This window comes from Colobus angolensis, unplaced genomic scaffold (genome assembly GCF_000951035.1).
Source record: "Colobus angolensis palliatus isolate OR3802 unplaced genomic scaffold, Cang.pa_1.0 Scaffold152, whole genome shotgun sequence".
Taxonomy (NCBI): Eukaryota; Metazoa; Chordata; class Mammalia; order Primates; family Cercopithecidae; genus Colobus; species Colobus angolensis.
Genome location: NW_012114622.1, coordinates 493,494 through 512,915, shown reverse-complemented (window position 1 = coordinate 512,915; position 19,422 = coordinate 493,494). Strand labels below are relative to the sequence as shown.

Below are 19,422 nucleotides of genomic sequence, written 5' to 3'. Positions count from 1 at the left end.
TGCACTGGGGTGAGTGACTGAAACTCTGCAAATTATACTGCTTTTATCAAAGATGCTGTTTTAAACAAACCTAAGTGTTTCCACCGAGCCATTTGTGTCATTCTCAACATCTCACTAAACTTTCCCTTACATTTTATTGTCTATTCAATATTTTTTGTCAAAAGCTCCTGTACTTTAAATAACTTTTAGAGAATATTTCATGAGATTGAGTTGAATGTTAATTTACCAAATTTGCCCAAACACAGATGACTAGTCATAGATAATCAAGATATTAATAACGTTTTTTGACAAATTTGGTTCCATCAGTGCTTGTGGAATACTTGAATATTGTTTTTGCTGAATTTGTTCTTTATATCTTGGTGATGTCTTATTTTTTAAAATGCAGTGTCATGGGATTTGTTCCTTATGCCTTTGGTGATAAGTTTTACACTTGTTTTTTGAGTCAGGGTCTTGCTCTGTCACCCAGGTTGGAGTATGCCATGGTGTGATCATAGCTCACTGAAACCTCAAACTCCTGGTCTCATGTAATCCTTCTGTCTCAGCCTCCTGGTTAGCAGACATGTGCTACCATGCCTGGGCTAATGTGCTTTTATTTTTATTTTTGTGGGGACAGTGTCTTGCTCTGGTGTCCTGCCTGGTCTTGAACTCATGGCCTCAAGCCACCCTCCTGCCTCAGCATCCCAAAGCACTGGGATTACAGGTGTGAATCCCAGCACCTAGCCAACAGTCTTTTGATTAATGGTTCACACTTAGAAAATCATGCTGGATTAATTTGTAAACTTTTCCTTATTAAAAGTAAGTTTTATACGAAAGGATGTTTTATGAGTGCAAACCTGGATTTATTTTTACCAACAATTGCAACCACTGATCCACTTGCTGCAAGCTCTCCTCATCAGATTATGTAAGAATGCCTTCTTTTGAACATTATTACTCATCCCATTGGGTCCAAAATACAATGCCCATATATTGTTTATATTGTAAAATTTCAATATCAAATACGATCTCCTAGCTAAAAAGCAAAAAATACATTTTATAGTTAATTAATCAAGGGAATATTATGTTGCTTACTCTGGTTACAGCACTTCCACATAAGAATTCCTAGATGCAGTCACTCACCGGAGCTTCATATATTTATTTTTCCATTATCATTTATTAGACACCTACAATGGTCCAGAAACTGGGGATCCAGAAGTGAATGGAATAGACATGGTACTTGTACTGCATGGAATTTACAGTCTATGGGGAGGATGAATTAGTATGATTTATCTTACAAAGCTAAAGTACACCATGTTATGAGAGTAGGAAATAAAGACTAAATGGAGACCTGAAGATTGAGTAGGATTTACCTAGGCAAAGAGAAGAGTAAAGGTCATTGCAGGAAGGAGAAATAGCATGTGGGAAGGCCCAGTGGAGGGAAAGAACATCACCTAGGAGAGGAAGTTGAAGTTCAATGTGGGCCAGAGTGGGGAGAGTTTGCTCTCTGGCTATCCTTAGCTTCTGTTCAAATTCTGCTTTCATTGTTGTCCTGTAAAGCCTCAAAAAAACTCATTCCTTTAGAAACTGAGTTCAAAAGTATTCTTTTTTTTTTTTTTTTTTTTTTGAGACGGAGTCTCTCTCTGCCACCCAGACTGGAGTGCAGTGGCCTGTTCTCAGCTCACTGCAAACTCCGCCGCCCGGGTTCATGCCGTTCTCCTGCCTCAGTCTCCTGAGTAGCTGGGACTACAGATGCCGGCCACCAAGCCCGGGTAATTCTTTTGTATTTTTAGTAGAAACGGAGTTTCACCGTGTTAGCCAGGATGGTTTCGATCTCCTAACCTTGTGATCCACCCGCCTCGGCCTCCCAAAGTGCTGGGATTACAGATGTGAGCCACTGTGCCGGCCCAAACAAATTCTTTGTCTCATAGCATTTAACCCAGTGCCAAAAATGTTTGTTGAGTAAAGACGTGGATTCTAGAATAATAAATTGTGCTACTTCCTGATTGACTATAAACTTTAATTTTGGTTTACACTGTATATTTTAAGTACATTGTAATAATGAATACTTTGGCCATTAACCATTTTTATTCCTTACTTTTAGGGAGAAGTGCTTACAGTTATTTGTAAACAATGCTTGGCAAAATTTCAAGAGTTGTGTTTTAAAAAGTAACTATCTTTTGAGTTCTTCTTTCATTATAGACATTAATTGACATTTAATCCATCCCTGAAAAAGAAAGAGTTTATGCCTTTTTAAAAATAATTTCAACTTTTATTTTAGATCTGGGGGTATAAGGGCAGGTTTGTTACATGAGTATAATACATGGGCATTGCATGATTCATGCCATTTTTTAAGGTGAGAATTAGTATCCCCAAACACAAACTAGGGAAACAAAGATAACCTTTCTGATCTCCAGAATAGCTATTACTCAGTCCATTAAACTAATACGGAAATCTCCACAAGACCTAAAGATATAAAGTAAAGAGAGAGGTTTCTTAAATGATAGTGGTGACATAATTTAAAAGAATCTCTCTAAATTATCCCTATAGAACATCTAGAGTGAAAATTCAAGAATTCAATGACAACGTCTAAACAAAAATTAAGTGACAAGATAGTCCCATGAACCAGGAAATAGGAGGGGATAGAGACAAACCCTTCAAAACCACAAGACCTATATGATATTGGCAACTGTGCAGGAGAAAGCAGAGAGAAGCAACTGGGTACATGATGGATCTAAAACATTCCCAAATCACTAACAGGTGTTTACTCGACAGTGCAGTGGGGCAATGTGAGAATGGCGGTTAAACTTGGGAGGGGATTTCTACATTCCAGTATAGCTGAGTACTTACAGTCCATGGTAAGGGATCTGAATAGTTTGGAATTCATGAATTCTAGAAACTAACCAGATAAATCTCCCTTCCATGACCTTCCTTCTGAGAAGAGTGCATATTGAGTGGTAGAGGAACAATATAGACAAAGAAAAAAACAAGGTCCTCATAAAAGTAAAGGAGAGGAACTAGAAGGTCTTAGAAAGTTGTCAGCCAGTTTTGAAATATAGCTTAAAACCATAAATTAAATAAGGTTTCTGAATCATGTCTCCTTTTAACAGTTAGGAAAACAAGTTTCACATAAAATTAGCAACAACAACAAAAAATATCAAGGTTTAAACTCAAAATTATTTTAAGAGAAAAACTCAAGATTAGTAGCAAAATAGCATACCTACAGACAGGCAGTACATGTCAGAAGGACAGGCCACCCCCAATAAAAAAGATAAAATATTATTTTTTTCTAACTTCTGTTTTTTTAAATAACTACGTCTAATGAATCCAAAAGTCTTTATCAAAATGGTCCAATATGTAAAAGAATAACCAACATCAGAATTAGAAATTCAAAAATGGACTGATGTATTAGGAAAGGAAAAATCTTTAAAAAGTCCTTAAACAACGACTAAATTAGAAGGAATGCAAGATCAAATAAGTGTAACAAGCCTTTAGGTAACTAGGAGATAAGAGGGAGAACAATTTAAAAGAAATCAATAGAAATGATTTGAGAGAAAGTAACAAAAGGACATGCAAAGAAGCCTTAAGATATGCATGAGTCCTCAAAAGAAGAAGCTCAAAGCAAAGGAACAGAACGGATACTAAAAAATGTGATTCAAGAAACATTTTCTGAAAAAAAGTAATTAAAGCTGCCCTAAAACAAATCATATCCTCCCAGAAAAAGCTGTCCCAGAACAATCAATATCAAGACATAGTCTATAAAATTACTGGACATTTAAACAACAACAACAAAAATTCGAAATCCAGGTAAAAATGTCAAATTACTATTTTTTTTGTTGTTGTTGAGACGGAGTCTCACACTGTTGCCCGGGCTGGAGTGCAGTGGCATGATCACTGCAACCTCTGCCTCCCGGGTTCAAGCAATTCTCCTGCCTCAACCTCCCAAGTAGCTGGGATTACAGGCACCCACCACCACGCCCAGCTATTTTTTTGTATTTTTAGTAGAGACAGGGTTTCACTATGTTGGCCAGGCTGGTATCAAGCTCCTGACCTAGTGATCCGCCTGCCTTAGCCTCCCAAAGTGCTGGGATTACAGGTGTGAGCCACGGTGCCCGGCCATTAAATTACTTTTAAGGAAAAGAAAATCCTATTACCAATAAAACCATAAGTGACATATTAAAGATGCTGTGAGCCAAGAATTTATATTTAGCCAAGCCAATTTTCAAGTATAAAGGCCTTAAAACTGCTGTCAATATACACGAATTCAGAGAACACTGTCCCTGCGAGGCCTTCCTTAGGAATTTACAAGAGAATGGACTTCAGAAAACCAAAATGAATAGATACGTTGACGTAAGTTTGGTGCTGAGCAGTAAATTTATGTTTATGTGAATTAAATTGTAGGGGAGGAAAAAGAGATACTGAAAAACGGAAAAGCAGAAAAACCAAACTGCAGTGGTAAAGATGCATGTTGATGATAATACTCTAAACCAGGAGGGAAAGGAAGTGAACACTATAAAACATAGGAAAGTCATTACATTTGGGAAAAAGGCAAGGTTTATGCTTGGTTGGGATGTGTCAGTGGGTTTTGGGGTGGCTGGCAATGTTCTGTTTTTTGACCTGGCTGATGTTTAAGGGTGTTTGCCTTATGATAGTTCATTAAGCTATACATTTATTTTATGTGATTTTCTATATCTGTATTATATTTTACCACGAGAAACCTATTTTACCAAACACAAACCTCACTTTTCTCCCCAAATGTAACAGCTTTCCTAAATTTTATGGTGTTCACTTCCTTTCTTTCCTGGTTTAGAGTATTATCAACCACATGCATCCTTAGCACTGCAGTTTGCTTTTTCTATTCTTTTGCTGTTCAATATCTTTTTTTCTCCCCTACAATTTACTTCACGTAAACATAAATTTACTGCTCAGCACCAAACTTACGTCGATGTATCTATTCATTTTGGTTGTCTGAAGTCCATTCTTAGTAACAGAATAGCACAGTGGTTACAAGGGATGGGAGTAGGAGAAAAGGGGAGATACTTGTCAAAAGGGTAGAAATCTTTGGTTATTATATGAATAAGTACTGGAGACCTAAAGAATAGCATGGTGACAATAGTTGATAATAATGTATCGTATACTTGAAATTTCCTAACAAAGTAGATGTCAGGTCTTTTTGCCACAAAATATAAAGATAACGATGTGAAAGAATGGATATGTTAATCAGGTTGATCGTGGCAATCAAAATGTCATGTTGTACACTGTAAATATATACAATTTTTGTCTCTCATACCTCAATAAAGCTGCAAAAATAATTTAAAAATAAAATAAATAAAATTGTAAAAAGATATCTTTGTTGTACATTTATTTTTAAAGGTTAATAATACTGCCAGTAATAAAAATGAAGTCAGGTAGTGATAGAAGGATGACAACCACCTGTAAAAACATAAAGAAAAAGTTATAGCAATTTGCTCCAAAGGAAGCCCCAAAGACTTCATTATAAAAAACAAATAATGTAATGCATTGCAAAAAAGTGAAATAATTAATGAGAATTCCACATTAAATATATTTAGTAGGGTTCTTTTTGAGTTGGAAGCAGTCAAATTTTACTTAATACATTTTATTAGAACAAGAATTGGGTTTTAGTTTTGATTTTTTAATGGGAAAGATTGAATAAAATGTTTTTTTGATTCTGTATCAATTGCCATTTTCCCTTTATGTAAATGGTTGGTGCTAATTTCAACGTAGGAGAAAGCAATGAATATTCTGGTGCTGTCATTCTGACTTAATTTGATACATTTCTATATAATGCTGTCTGATTATCTCCTTGCATCTGAGCAATCAACAGTTACTATGGCATTGGAAATTAGGAGACAAATGTTAGATAACAATGAACCACCATAGCAGCATGGTATAAAGGAAAGACTGCAGGCTGTTGAGTCAAGTAAACGTGGGTTTGTAGCCTGATTCTTCCGCCTCATTTTTTTGGGGATGATGGGTTAATGATTCTTCTCAGAATTGTGAAGATTCAAAAGAATCTATTCTGTTACTAAGAATGGACTTCAGACAACCAAAATGAATAGCTACATTGACATAAGTTTGGTGCTGAGCAGTAAACTGCTGAGCTCAATACTTAGTACATAAAAGGGGCTTAATAAAAAAATATTTCTATCATCCCAATAACAGCCACCTGTCCTGGCTGCACAGAATACAAGCAAGGAAGGAATGTTGTATGTGTGTGTGTTGGGTGTGGGGTGGGGTATCAGAGGACTCGTTGAAAAGCAATTGCCTTAATTGGTTATCTCATACATTTCCTCAAGTGATTTCTAAAAGAGCATGAGACACAGAGATTATTTTTCCTTTCATTCATGAGATGACTTCATACTCAAGGGGTTTTGTTGGCAGCAGTATTAATTACTATGAAACTTAATATTACAAAGGGAACCCTGGAGACTGGATCTTGGCTGATAACATAAGCTGAGGTTCACAATGGCTCAAAGAACATAGCTTGTTACTCTGCTTAAGAAACCCTAATACTTACTAGAAGACACATTTTAAAGAGTTTTTTTTTGTCCCTCTAGCAAAGCATTATAATTAGCACATTAAGTTATTAAGGAGTCCCAGTGTAAATTTTTTTTTTTTTTTTTTTTTGAGACCGAGTCTCTCTCTGTCGCCTAGGCTGGAGTGCAGTGGCCGGATCTCAGCTCACTGCAAGCTCCGCCTCCCGGGTTTACGCCATTCTCCTGCCTCAGCCTCTGGAGTAGCTGGGACTACAGACTTCCGCCACCTCGTCCGGCTAGTTTTTTGGTGTGTTTTTTAGTAGAGACCGGGTTTCACCTTGGTAGCCAGGATGGTCTCGATCTCCTGACCTCCTGATCCGCCCGTCTCGGCCTCCCAAAGTGCTGGGATTACAGGCTTGAATCACCGCACCCGGCCCCAGTGTAAATGTTTAAAAAGTAAAATGAGATTACAATTAAATTTAGAACTCAGGCAATTTTTTTTTGTCTTCTTCTCAAGTTTGAATTATTTCTAGGTTGATTTTTCATAACCCAGAAGCCATTTTTATTCAAGAAGGGCTGTGTGGTTTTCTCAAGCAATTTCCTAATTAGAAACATCAACAAATGGGTAAACTTGTTTTTTCTTTCTCCAATCCCCACACTTCACAAATGTTTTCTGGTAACAAGTATTTCAAACAAGTAGCTGTTTCAAAGTCAGATTTGGAGGCAGTACTTATGGTAGGAGCAATTTCTTAGGGGCGAGATGCCAAGAAATAGTAATATTTTTCACTTGTACATCCTCGAATACAATCTAATGTGTGAAATGCTGCTGGGTTGGCTTACAAGACATCTTTCAGAAATGTGAGCAGAAGACTAGTGGATGCTGGAAAGCTATATATTATAGTTGTACTTCCCAGAGGCCATTTCAATATTGCAAATCCTTAACTGGTCTGGCTGGTGAATTAGATAAACAGCTCACTAGACACATTTCTATTTGACCTTATTTTATTTATCCAATGAAGCTTGCATGCAAGGAACTCATGAAGATATAACACTGGGCAGTAGTAGTAGCATTCTACATTTTTCCAACGAACTTTCACCCAAGGACCTCAAAGGACATAGCAAGTATTAAAACACTCCTGCAGAAAGAGTGAGGCAAGTCCTCAGTAGAGGAGAATCAGAGAGATCTGGGAAATTACATGAAAAGCTCAGATTGACTTCTCACTTACAAACAGCCCACGGTGAAGCCATGATTAGACTGCTTCCCTGTTGATCCTCGAGCAGCTTTCGAGGAAGTAATCCAGTACAGATGCTCTGGGGCACTGGGTCCCCAATTCTTCCTAAACTTTTTGGGCATAAAGTTTCCAAAGTATTTACCTATATTTTCTACTATAAACTTGTGGCCTTACAAGTTTTATTCAGCAGTTATATAGCTTCCATGCAATGCTATACAAGATAAAATTTGACTACCACCAAGATCCACATTTATCTTATCTCCTTTTCCTATTGCCTCTTGCCTTCTTTATTTGATTCCTTGAAGTTCATATCTCAGATTTTTGTTTCCAGTTTTATCCCATTATTCTTACCAGTGTAACCCTTATTACATGTATTAATGCAATTTGCTGATGCCAGCAAATAAAACATTCTGAGAGAAAAAAACAAATCTGAACTTCTGGGCTCAGTTCTAAAAAGAAAGATGTCTTGCTAGCTAAGGTTAGAATTTTTTTTCTCTTCTGCTTGACTTTTTGAGGAAGAAGAGTCACTTTGAGTTGCCCATGAGGTTAATTTTTAAATTATGGACTGACAAATTTTGACAATGTTGTCAAAGAGTTTTTGTTGTCTTGTTCAGATGGAAGTCTACAATATCTTACTTAGCACGTATTTCCTTTCATTAAAATTTCCTGAGAGATAATTGTGTGTCAGGTGCTGAGTTAACAGTAAAGATAAAACCCTGATTATGCCACCATTTATGCCTATAAGGAGCTCAACATGACAGTGGCAATGGCAATGTTATATGCCTTCTTAGTTTTCAAAGGTTATTTTTGACTGATAGAGTTACAAGGAGGATAATTAATAATATAAAATATAGTTGACAAATATTTTTAAAAATGACACTGTACTCTTCCCACCAAGTCTTTCTTTCTCTCTCTTTCTCTGTCATGTACACACATATACTCACAGATGAGCTTCTGTAAATAATAATTCCCTGGCCTCTTCAGTTTATTTAGTTGTCCAACTCATTAAAAAAGGAATTTTCAGGGTTTGAGTTTTGCCATTTTAGAGAAGATTGTCTGAACTTCTCAATATTATCTTACCAGAATTATAGTATGAAAAGACCATGCATTGGTACAGTCCAGCCACACAACAACAACAACAATAACAACAGTAGTGACATCTTACATGAGTGCTGTTCATTTTCTTTTGTTAATATAGTGCATGTATTACTAGTAAAAATAGAATCTGCAACAACAAATAGAAATTGCCTTACTTTGTGTTATGAATTTGTGGGAGGGAATTTCCACTTCTCTTTCCTGGTGGGCCATCAAGAGTGCAAAACTGGTTCATTTGAGTGAGGAACATATAATTATTTTGTTTTATTATAATGCCAGGGCTTGGGGATGAGGTACTGATAGTGGTTTCACAGAACAGAGGCTGGGAGAGAATTTCTACTGGAGCGATGCAGAGGATGCCAGATCAATGGGAGGATGTAGCAGGTGTGGTGGTTGGAAGGGAAGAGGAAAAATATTAGTAGGTCAACTGAGAAGGGCAGGAAAGGCCAAAGGGCAGGAAAGCCAAAAAGACATGAAGACTTGGCACAGGTTGTCTGTAGGCAGAATAAACGTCCAGGGGATATAAAAGCAAGAGAGATACATGTAGCAAACAAAAGGTTAAGCAGGAAGAGAAAGAAGCAGTCCTGAACAAACAAGTGAGAAAGGGACTGATTGAGAGGATGGCCAGGAATGGGGAAGAATGGCATGTCATAGAAATGGCATGTGTCTGAGTTGAATTAGCTTGAGGATGGGGAGGAAGGGCTGCACAGCATTGCATAATCTTAATTAAATTTATATTATCTTGCCACACCTTTTTATACAATGGTATCCTGTGTAAATTTTGAGAAGTGGATTCATTTTGTCTGAAGATCATATTGGTAGATGAATATTTCCCCATCTTGACCATGATTTGCATCATCCTGGGGATCACCTTCCTGTTATCCACCCTCTTTGAACTGCTGTTGGCATATATTGACTGTCACGTTCCCTCAGTTGGAATGCCAAAAGTCCGGGGTTACTTTTCAGTCTGTTCTTTGGTTTTATGGAATTTCTTATTGGCTTAGATTACTTGAAGGAAGCCAATTCAAATATTTACATTTACCCACATACAGCAATTACAAAAGATATTTTTTCATAAAGTAGAAACCCAAATCTAAACTCAACAAAATGCCTAGTACAGTGCCATGCACGTATTAGTATTCAAGAAAGATACTCTCTTTGATGGATAGAAATTGTACTTTTTTTGGGATTTACTTTGTAGGATACATTCTGAAAAAACATCCTAACTTGGTATAATCCTTGAAAATGACAGTGTATGGTAGAATGTAGTTTACAATAACTATTTCCCAATGGATTAAGTCATGTCATAAAATTCATTTCTTCAATAATATCACCTTTCCCAAAAGGGCTCCAGAAAATTATTTTCACTGATTTTCTTTTTTTTGGTGGGGGAGAAAGGACATGAGATGAGGCATTTTTGTGCTGGTCTGTAAAAGCATTGTCCTAAACCAAAGGTTTAAATTCTCGAAAGGTTGTCTTTTTACATACTGCTCCATGTTTACATGTATTTGACAAAGGTGACAATGAGAGTTTCTTTACCTACTCTTATTCTTTTGTACCAGGAAAGTATTCATCATTATCAAGTCAGTAAAGTTACTGAGCATTCCATATGGTTGCATAAAAAATATTGTCTAGATGATGTGCTGACAAAATAATGACAAGCATCTGAGAAAATACAGATGTGGAAAATGACATGCACTTTTGTCCTGAAAGTTATTGCCATTTTGATTTAGTTGAACGTAAGTTTATAATGGTGAAAGATTCTAATAATTATTCCATTCATCTGCCGGTTTATAGTCCTTTACAAAGATTTAGGCATGATTTATTCATTAAACATTTATTCCTTGCCTGCTGTATATGAAGACAACATGAAATGCTGGAATCTACTGTTTTTTTTGTTCATTCAACCAACCACTTAGCAATTGAGATGACAGCCAAGAACCAAAAATAGCTATTCGCATTCTCATTTTCATTTTAGACTCATGCATTTAACAGTTTTGAAACTAATAACCCTACTTGAATGGAAAAGTGCGAGGTGGATATTAGTTTCCCAAGGAAAGCATGTCTAACGTGGCACCATCAGCAAGCTATTATTGTTTTAGGCATCTAACCAAGAGCATAAGCTTCCTTGAAAAATCTGCACGGAGAGCAAAGTTTACTTTTAATCTGCTCCACTTTCCTTTCTCTATCCCTCTTCTGTTGTTTAATCTCTTTTCTCCATTATTTATTGTGTGCATTTATTCATTCCATTCACTCACTCACTCACCAACTAATTATTTTTCAAACAAGAGTAAGATAATTTTCCAGTGGAGAAACAAAGATATGAAAGAGAGGGACATTGTTTAAGGCAGCTACTGAGTCTGTTCTGAAGATGTCATGTCCAGGCACAACCAAAGTAGAAAGAATAACGTGGTAAATGCCATTTAGTGCACATCATTGTGAGAGTTCAGATGATGTAAAGCACCCCGGTTCTATCCCAACAGAGACCTGCCTTCTATTGAAGTCTCCCTTCCTTTCAGCCAGAGGTTCTCAACCTTGGCTGTACATGAGAATCACCTGCAGAGTTTTGAAAAGTCCTGATACTCAGGCCAAATACCAGTACTGTTAAAAAATAAAAATAAAAAAAGGAAAACACACTGTGGAGATGGGATGCAGATGTCAGTATTTTTTAAATGGGCTATTCCAGTAAGCAGCTTAGGTTAAAAATCACTGTTCTAAGTGTCCCTTCTTCTTTTAAATATCAGGCTTCAGTATCACTTCTGCACGTTACTATGCAGAGAAATGGAAAAAGGGGACAATATTAGAGAAAATATTTATTTTTCATATCCTCTGAACAACATCAACAAAAACAAAAAAGCAGATAAAACAACAATAACAAAAACAACAAAACTGTTCTGTCAATTCTTGAGGTAGGGAATTAAAAATTGTCAAAAAATACGTGGACAGATCTTGATAACTAGTGGTAGAAGTAAGGGGTAAGGTGGTAAGAAAGGCATTTTCTGGCATGTGTATAATTTGAGAGATTCAGGTAAGAAATGTGACCATCTAAGGAAGGTAGGATGGGGTAGGTTAACTTATCTGGTTATATGGCAAGGTCCATAAAGGACATGGAATGGTAGTAGGAGATCTGATTTGTTTTGGCAACAGACCTTTAGTATTTATTCCAATAATTTCACAATATTAGATCAGTGGCCAAATTATTAAGCCCTTTTATAGAACCTGCAAAAACAAAACAAAACACACACAATAAATCAAGTTTAGATTTGACCCCTAGTGTGATGGGTTTGGTAGGCAGTTTAGAGAACTCCAACAAAGATCCCAAAATTTGGCCACTGTTATTAAATTGTGAAATGCCTTGGAATAGATACAAAAAGTTTGTTGTCAGCAAATATAAACTAAGTGAAACGACTTAGAAGAGATTCGTTTCGAAGTGTCCTATTTAACACCAGTGGCTAAAAGCTCTTCTTTTCCGTGTGCTTTCTTCATATTATTGGCAGCAAGGTAGAGTAGAAAGTCCATAGATAGGACAGACTCTGGTTCCTTTATTACTATCTGTGGGCACTTGGGTTACAAATTAATTTTCTGGGCTTCAGTTTCCTTATCAGTGAACTGAAGGAAAACATTCATTTTGGAAAGTTGTTGTGAGAATTAAATGAACAAAACATCATACAGTTGAGGCTCTTAATAATTTTGAGACTTTTCCCCCTCTTCCCTTTGTCTGTAGTTGCTGTAATCTCTAGGGCAGCTCAAATTCTTGCAGATGTAAGGGAGATACAAATTTTATACAACACAAATCCACTAATGGTAAATGTAAGTTTCGGAGTCAGATTAGGTGCTGGGTTGTCTAAGTCTAAACATGGCAGAGATGGCAGTCTTTCAGTGATTGAATATTTTTGGTCTCTTGTTTATCTACAGACCAAGTCTTACTCTAGTTTAGGAGTGGCAAACCTAAGGAGTAGCAGGGCACTTGCAGATCTGGAGAGGGTGGAGGATTTTGGCAAACTGGAGAGTGAGTCTATGCTCTCTTCAAAGGCAGCCTCTATTTGTATCCATGTATTGTTGGCATGCAAGGATTTAGGCTCTGTTGTTGCTAGAGATGATTTTTCAAGAAAAGTCAGGTCCATATGTAATGTAAAATCTCCCAGTTTTTAAGTGTTGACAACTAATTCCGTTTTCTTTCAACATCATGTGGGCCAAACCAAATATCTGAATATAGCCTGTGTGCTTCCAGTTGCAACCTTTGGAGTTGGAAGGTCCCTTTCACTTTCAATGCTCTCTACTCTACGAGCCCAAGAATAACTGTATTAATCTCACATGAGGGGCTCACTCTAAAGAAATATAGTTATACTCCCATGTCTACATAAGTGTTTCCTGTTGTTGTGTTTCACTGTCCATAATGAATGTTACCTTCAAGGAAATTCTTATGCAAAGAGCCTCTTGTTCCAAAGTTAAAATCAATTATATCTCCCTGTTACTTACTAAAGCACATAGGACTAATTTTATGAATGTTAGTTTTATCTTTTTAACACATCTGTAACTGACTTTAATTTCTCAGGGCCCAACTTTAATTTTCAGCCAACTCTTGGGAGGTAAAAGTTTAAGAAACTTTAACATAAAGTTTAATATGTTGTAAAGTCTTGGAGAAACACAGTCTTTCATCACATCTGTTGTGGAATAAATTATGTCCCCCCAGATTCATATGATGAAGGCCTAACCCCCAATGTTTGGAGATAGAGCCTTGGGCCCTAAGCTAACAGGACTAGTGTTCATATTAGAAGAAGAACAGACAGCAGGAGTGTGCGATGCACTGAAGAAAGGGCATGTGAGGACACAGTGAGAAGGCAGTCATCTGCAAGCCGGAAAATGTAAGCCTCACCAGAAACCAACCCTGCCAGTACCTTGATCTTAGACTTTCAGTTTCCAGAACTATAAAAAGAAAACAAATTTCTGCTGTTTAAGTTTTCTGATCTGTGATATTTTGTTATGGCAGCCCAAGCAGACTACATATACCACTTATAACCAGCCTGATGTCTTTAGTGCCTGGTGTCTTCGGGCTTTTGGGCTCTTAAAAAATTATCATTCTCAGCAAAACACTACTTTCAGACTCTTCTTTTTATCTGGCTTCCTGCTCAAGACATTATGAAAATTTCTGTATCTTCAATCAAGGGGGTCTTCCTCAGTTGGGAAATATTTCAAACTTTATCTGTGATGGCAGAATACAAACCATTTGGTGACTCACCCATAAAATGTGAGATAGAGGAAACCGATTCTTTTCCCAAGTTTTGAAACTTCTCCTGGTTTGTCAGATGCTCCGGTGAGTCGTACTATGCCTACTTTCTTGAGGGTGGAAAGCCACTTGTATGCATGTTCGTCATATCTTAAAACATCTTCAAAATCCAAAGTGGGTAGCTGGAGCTCTGAGCCCCAGTATTGACATTCTGTGAATTGAGAAAATGAAGAAACCAGATGGGATTACATTCTTTTTATACAGGATGATAACCTCCGAGAAAGGGCTAGTTCGTTAAAGTTGATTGTTGATTTATAATGGAGTTTATTAAATTTTATTCATATTAGAAATGCTCAAGTCACTAGGCCTTTCTTCCTTGGTGCCACAACAGTCTGTTATATGCCTCCTGCTTACAACTGTGTCTGGCCCATGGCAGGTATTCAATATGTCCCATTTGTTAAGGGAATAGTGTTTAGCTGATGAATGGCTCTTGATCTGTATGTTCTTAGGGCTTCTCTGCATGGACACTGCTTAGAAATAACTCTGAGATACTGTATATGTTAATGGACAAGTTATATTGCTCAACTCCAAATAGATGATAAAATCAAAATGGTAGATTAGAACAGAATATGTCTATTCTTGGGGACTGGGGGCTGAGGAGAGCTTTGACATGGTAGGTACAGCTCTTCTTTCCTCTTATTTCACCTGATAAGAAGCAACCTCTGGGATCAAGTCATCCTTTGGGGTCAGCAAAAAAAGATGAAGGTATATTCCTGGAATACATAGACCTTTTGGTGGGAGTGCCACACAGATAAGGTCAAATGCTTCCATTAGCTCTCTCATTCTTCATGATTAAATGCTCATAAAAATGCTTAATTGAAAAAACAAAAAGAAAAATGTAAAAAATAATTGGCTTGCAAACCGGGCTCTCCCAAGGTAAGTGGAACACAGAGGAAATGCAAATTTGCCCACGAAAATAACACAGATATTACCAACTGAACTCAGGAAAAGCCTGACTCTAGCTAATCCATTTGATTTCTTCCTTCCTTGGTAAGAAAATTGCCCTAGGAAGGTAAGCCTTCCTAAAGAGTGACAGAATGAGAACTTCTGATCTCAATATCGCTGTGAGCAATGCTTGACTTTTCTAGCTGGGGAATGTGTCATTTTATAGAAACAAAATAAAGCCCCCGTTTAAGAATGAAGAATGGGTCAGTGCCTCTTATAGTAGTTGTGGACTGGAAATCATTGCTTCTTTGATGTCAGCATAGCTCTTTCTGCAGAAATAGGAGTTTTTGTAGGAGTCAGTGGCTTTAGCAGTAAAAAGATACATGCAGGTGCAGGGAGCCACTTCTTGCTCTTCCACCAGATAGTTGCATAAGGACATTGGCAGAGGTTAGTAGGTATGTGTATGTATGAAAGCCTAATTAGGCTATAAATGCACATATTGCCAAAGTTTCTGGGTTATTAAGCAGAGCAGTTTGCATGATGAGCCAGAATTTCCAGACCAAAATTGCAAACTGTAAATTAGGCCTCCCTAGAGTTACATTAATTATTTTTTACTATGCTAATATTCGTTAGTACTGAACACATTCCACAGGCCCCAGTGACTACTGTATTGTCCCTGAAAGTTGAGCTGATATCCAGCCACTGGTTCTGAATTCCTAACTTTAACTCTTTTCTCTCTGTGAGGAGTTACCAGAACTGAAATAACCACAGTCTTTCCAGCTCCTTAAGCATTGCTTTTCAAGTGCTTCTGATATTTGAGAAAACTTTAGAATTTAATATTAATCAAGTCACTTTGGCAAAGAGAAACAGGTCAGCACGTGGGCTATGTTTTATTAGACCAGAGCAAATTGGTTAAATCAATAACAGACAATGAGGTGTGAAGGTTTCAGGATGGTTATACATTTTTGGGGAGGGAGGAAGGATGGTTTGATACAGTTTCTTGGTATTTCTTGATTATCTGAGCTACCTAATCAATAGTCATTTGTTGGTTTATATTTTCAATAAGGCTAATATTTTATCATGTCACAAGGCATGGTGATAGGCAGTAGGTTTTGAAGAGTTCACAGTCTATAGGAGAATTTGACATGGAAGGTGGCAATTAAAACAAAATACAATCATTGCTATAGTTGAGATACATTCAGGATACTAAGAAGGTATCTGTTGTGGGAAGTCACGGACCACAAATGGAGGGACCGGCTGGAGCCACGGCAGAGGAACATAAGTTGTGAAGATTTCATGGACATTTATTGGTTTCCAAATAATACTTTTATAATTTCTTATGCCTGTCTTTACTTGAATCTCTTAATCCTGTTATCTTTATAAGCTGAGGACATACATCACCTCAGGACCACTGTGATAATTGTGTTAACTGTATAAACTGATTGTAAAACATGTGTGTTTGAACAATATGAAATCAGAGCACCTTGAAAAAGAACAGAATAACAGCAAAGTTTAGGGAACAAGGGAAGACAACCATAAGGTCTGACTGCCAGTGGGGTCGGGCAAAAAGAGCCATATTTTACTTCTTGGAGAGAGCCTATACATGGACATGCAAGTAGGGAAGATATCGCTAAATTCTTTAGCTAGCAAGGAATATTAATATTAATACCCTGGGAAAGGAATGCATTCCTGGGGGGAGGTCTATAAATGGCCGCTCTGGGAATGTCTGTCTTATGCAGTTGAGATAAGGACTGAGACATGCCCTGGTCTCCTGCAGTATCCTCAGGCTTACTACGGTGGGGAAAAACTCCACCCTGGTAAATTTGTGGTCAGACTGGTTCTCTGCTCTCGAACTCTGTTTTCTATTGTTTAAGATGTTTGTCAAGACAATACATGCACCGCTGAACACAGACCCTTATCAGTAGTTCTGCTTTTGCCCTTTGACTTGTGATCTTTGTTAAACCCTTACCAGGAGTTCTGCTTTTGCCTTTTGTCCTGTTCCCTCAGAAGCATGTGATCTTTGTTAGACCCTTACTAGTAGTTCTGCTTTTCACCTTTTGAAGCATGTGATCTTTGTACCTACTCCCTGTTCTTACACCCCCTCCCCTTTTGAAACCCGTAATAAAAACTTGCTGGTCTGAGACTCAGGTGGGCATCACAGTCCTACTGATATGTGATGTCACTCCTGGAGGCCCAGCTGTAAAATTCTTCTCTTTGTACTGTCTCTCTTTATTTCTCAGCCAGCTGACGCTTATGGAAAATAGAAAGAATCTACGTTGAAATATTGGGGGGTGGGTTCTCCCAATAGATATCAAATTTTCTGATCCCTTGTCTAATGCTCTTTCTTGATGCCCAGCTACCCTTTCACGTTCATGAAGTTACCCAGGGCAGTCCCTCAGACTTCAACTATTTCCAGAAGAAAATGGGATTGATTTCATATGGTAAGAGCCTCTTCTCAGAGAGGCAATAGATGTGGCTTTGTTTTGAATATTGGATTATGTGATTGTTTGCTTTGCCACTCCCATTTGCTCATTGTGCTTATAGTCCTCTGATTGTAACATCTGATACCAATTAAAAAGATTTGCAGGAAGAGGATGATAAATGTTATACAAATTACCTACTGACTGCCTAACTAGAAAGGTCATTTGGGTTTTAGTGAGAAGAAAAATTTACTGGCCAAAACATCAGTGTTAAGGGCATAAATAACAAATCACCATTTCCTCTTTCCAAAGCTCACACCTAAGTGGACCAAGTCCAGAACACTAAAAGATTTATTGAAAACAGCTTTAAGCTTGTTAGAAATCAGGGGCTCATGGAGTATTAGAAGTGGATGGGATGTTAAAGACTCACTTGGCATTTCGTACTGGTTTTTGGATTTCACATCACCATTTGTTCTTATCGCTAAACAAAGCATTTGCCTAAATTGCAGATGAAAATTCTAGTTTTCTGGCACTGTGGTAATTGGTCCAAAAATATATTTTCTATTCCTCTGTAGACTGTTGTATGGAATTAGGTATGGTCTACATGATTATCTATAGTAAATGTGTTGCCTTTACTGCAACTGTTTAAGTAATTTATTGATGAGCATTTATTAAGATTTTAAGAAAAATGCATTGTTTCCTATTGAGAGTAAACCAGACTAGAGAGATGGTAGTGGTACAGACTATAGTACTGTCCAATAGGGCTTTCTGCAATAATGGAAATATTCCATATCTGTGCTGTCCAATATCATAGCTACTAGAAACACATTGAGATTTGACATCTGGCTGGTGAAATAGAGGCACTAAACTTTTTACTTTATTTAATTTTAATTAATTTAAATAAATAGCCATATGTGACTGGTATTGTATTAGATAAGTCATTCATGAAGAAAAGAGCATGGAGGCAAGAGGCTTGGGTTTGAATCATTGTCTAGCCACTTACCAGATGCTGTCATTTCTTGGTTTCTTCTCTGTGTCTCAGTTTTTCATAAAATAGAGACAGTTATACTTACTCTGCAGATCTTTTGTGACCATGTAATGATATTATGAAAGGAGTTTGGTACAGTACATGGCATATAGAAGATCCATAGTATCAATAATAATAGCTAATATTTGCTGAATACTTTCTACGAGTGCTAGATGCTTCTGTACCTTATTTCTTTTAATTTCCACAGCAAATATATGTAATAGATGCTTGCAGTGTTGCTGTGTTATAGAGAAGGGAACAGACTTCTAAGTCATGCAGCTAATGATTTACAGGACTACTTAGTCAAATCCAGGTGACTGATTCAAAAATCTGTAATTTTAACAACTGCATATAAAATAAACATTTGATGCCTTGAAATACTATAATCATAGGTATTTTTATGTCCTATATCTGAATGTTCATAGCTTAGTCTGTCCCTCATAAAGGAAATCTACTAGATAAAAATGAAAGCAGAGCAAGCTGCAATTAGGAACATTTTGTTTGAACTTGTTCAAGCCTGGGTGTTTAAAGATAAACCTTGGCTCCTATTCAGAATTTTAAAAGCAGGAAAAACACTATGAGCAGGTTTCGTTGCACAACATTGAAACAACATTGCTATTCACCTTTGGTGAAATGAACAAAGGCTTTGCACACTGAAAAATCAGCTAGCTTCTCTTCTTTAGTATACATCACTATATTTCAGTGATCCATGCCTTTTTGGTTTTACTTAAGGTCACTATTACTTTCCAGAGAATTTCAGTGTGACCATGTGGCAGGGAAATATAATACACAGTGATTGAAAAATCATTTTCACAAGATGAATTTTCTTTAAACGTTGAGTTTATATTTTGACTACTTTGTTGATTCAAGAAGCATCTGGTTAGGGCACACACTACATACTTCCATAGCATGTTACAATGAATTTTTGTTTCTACATGAGCTTTTTTTTTTCCATTATAAAATAGCACCCACACACATTCTCACATAATATTCTTTGTTTTAAAAA

General features: G+C 37.1%; 1 protein-coding gene across 1 annotated transcript in view; it reads right to left on the bottom strand.

The window, feature by feature from the left end:
• Positions 1-19,422, bottom strand: part of BBOX1 (butyrobetaine (gamma), 2-oxoglutarate dioxygenase (gamma-butyrobetaine hydroxylase) 1) — an 81,717-nt gene that overhangs the window by 20,849 nt on the left and 41,446 nt on the right. Inside the window, 1 exon segment of the mRNA XM_011936408.1 lies at positions 14,037-14,235. Coding sequence (XP_011791798.1) covers positions 14,037-14,235 — 199 coding nt within the window.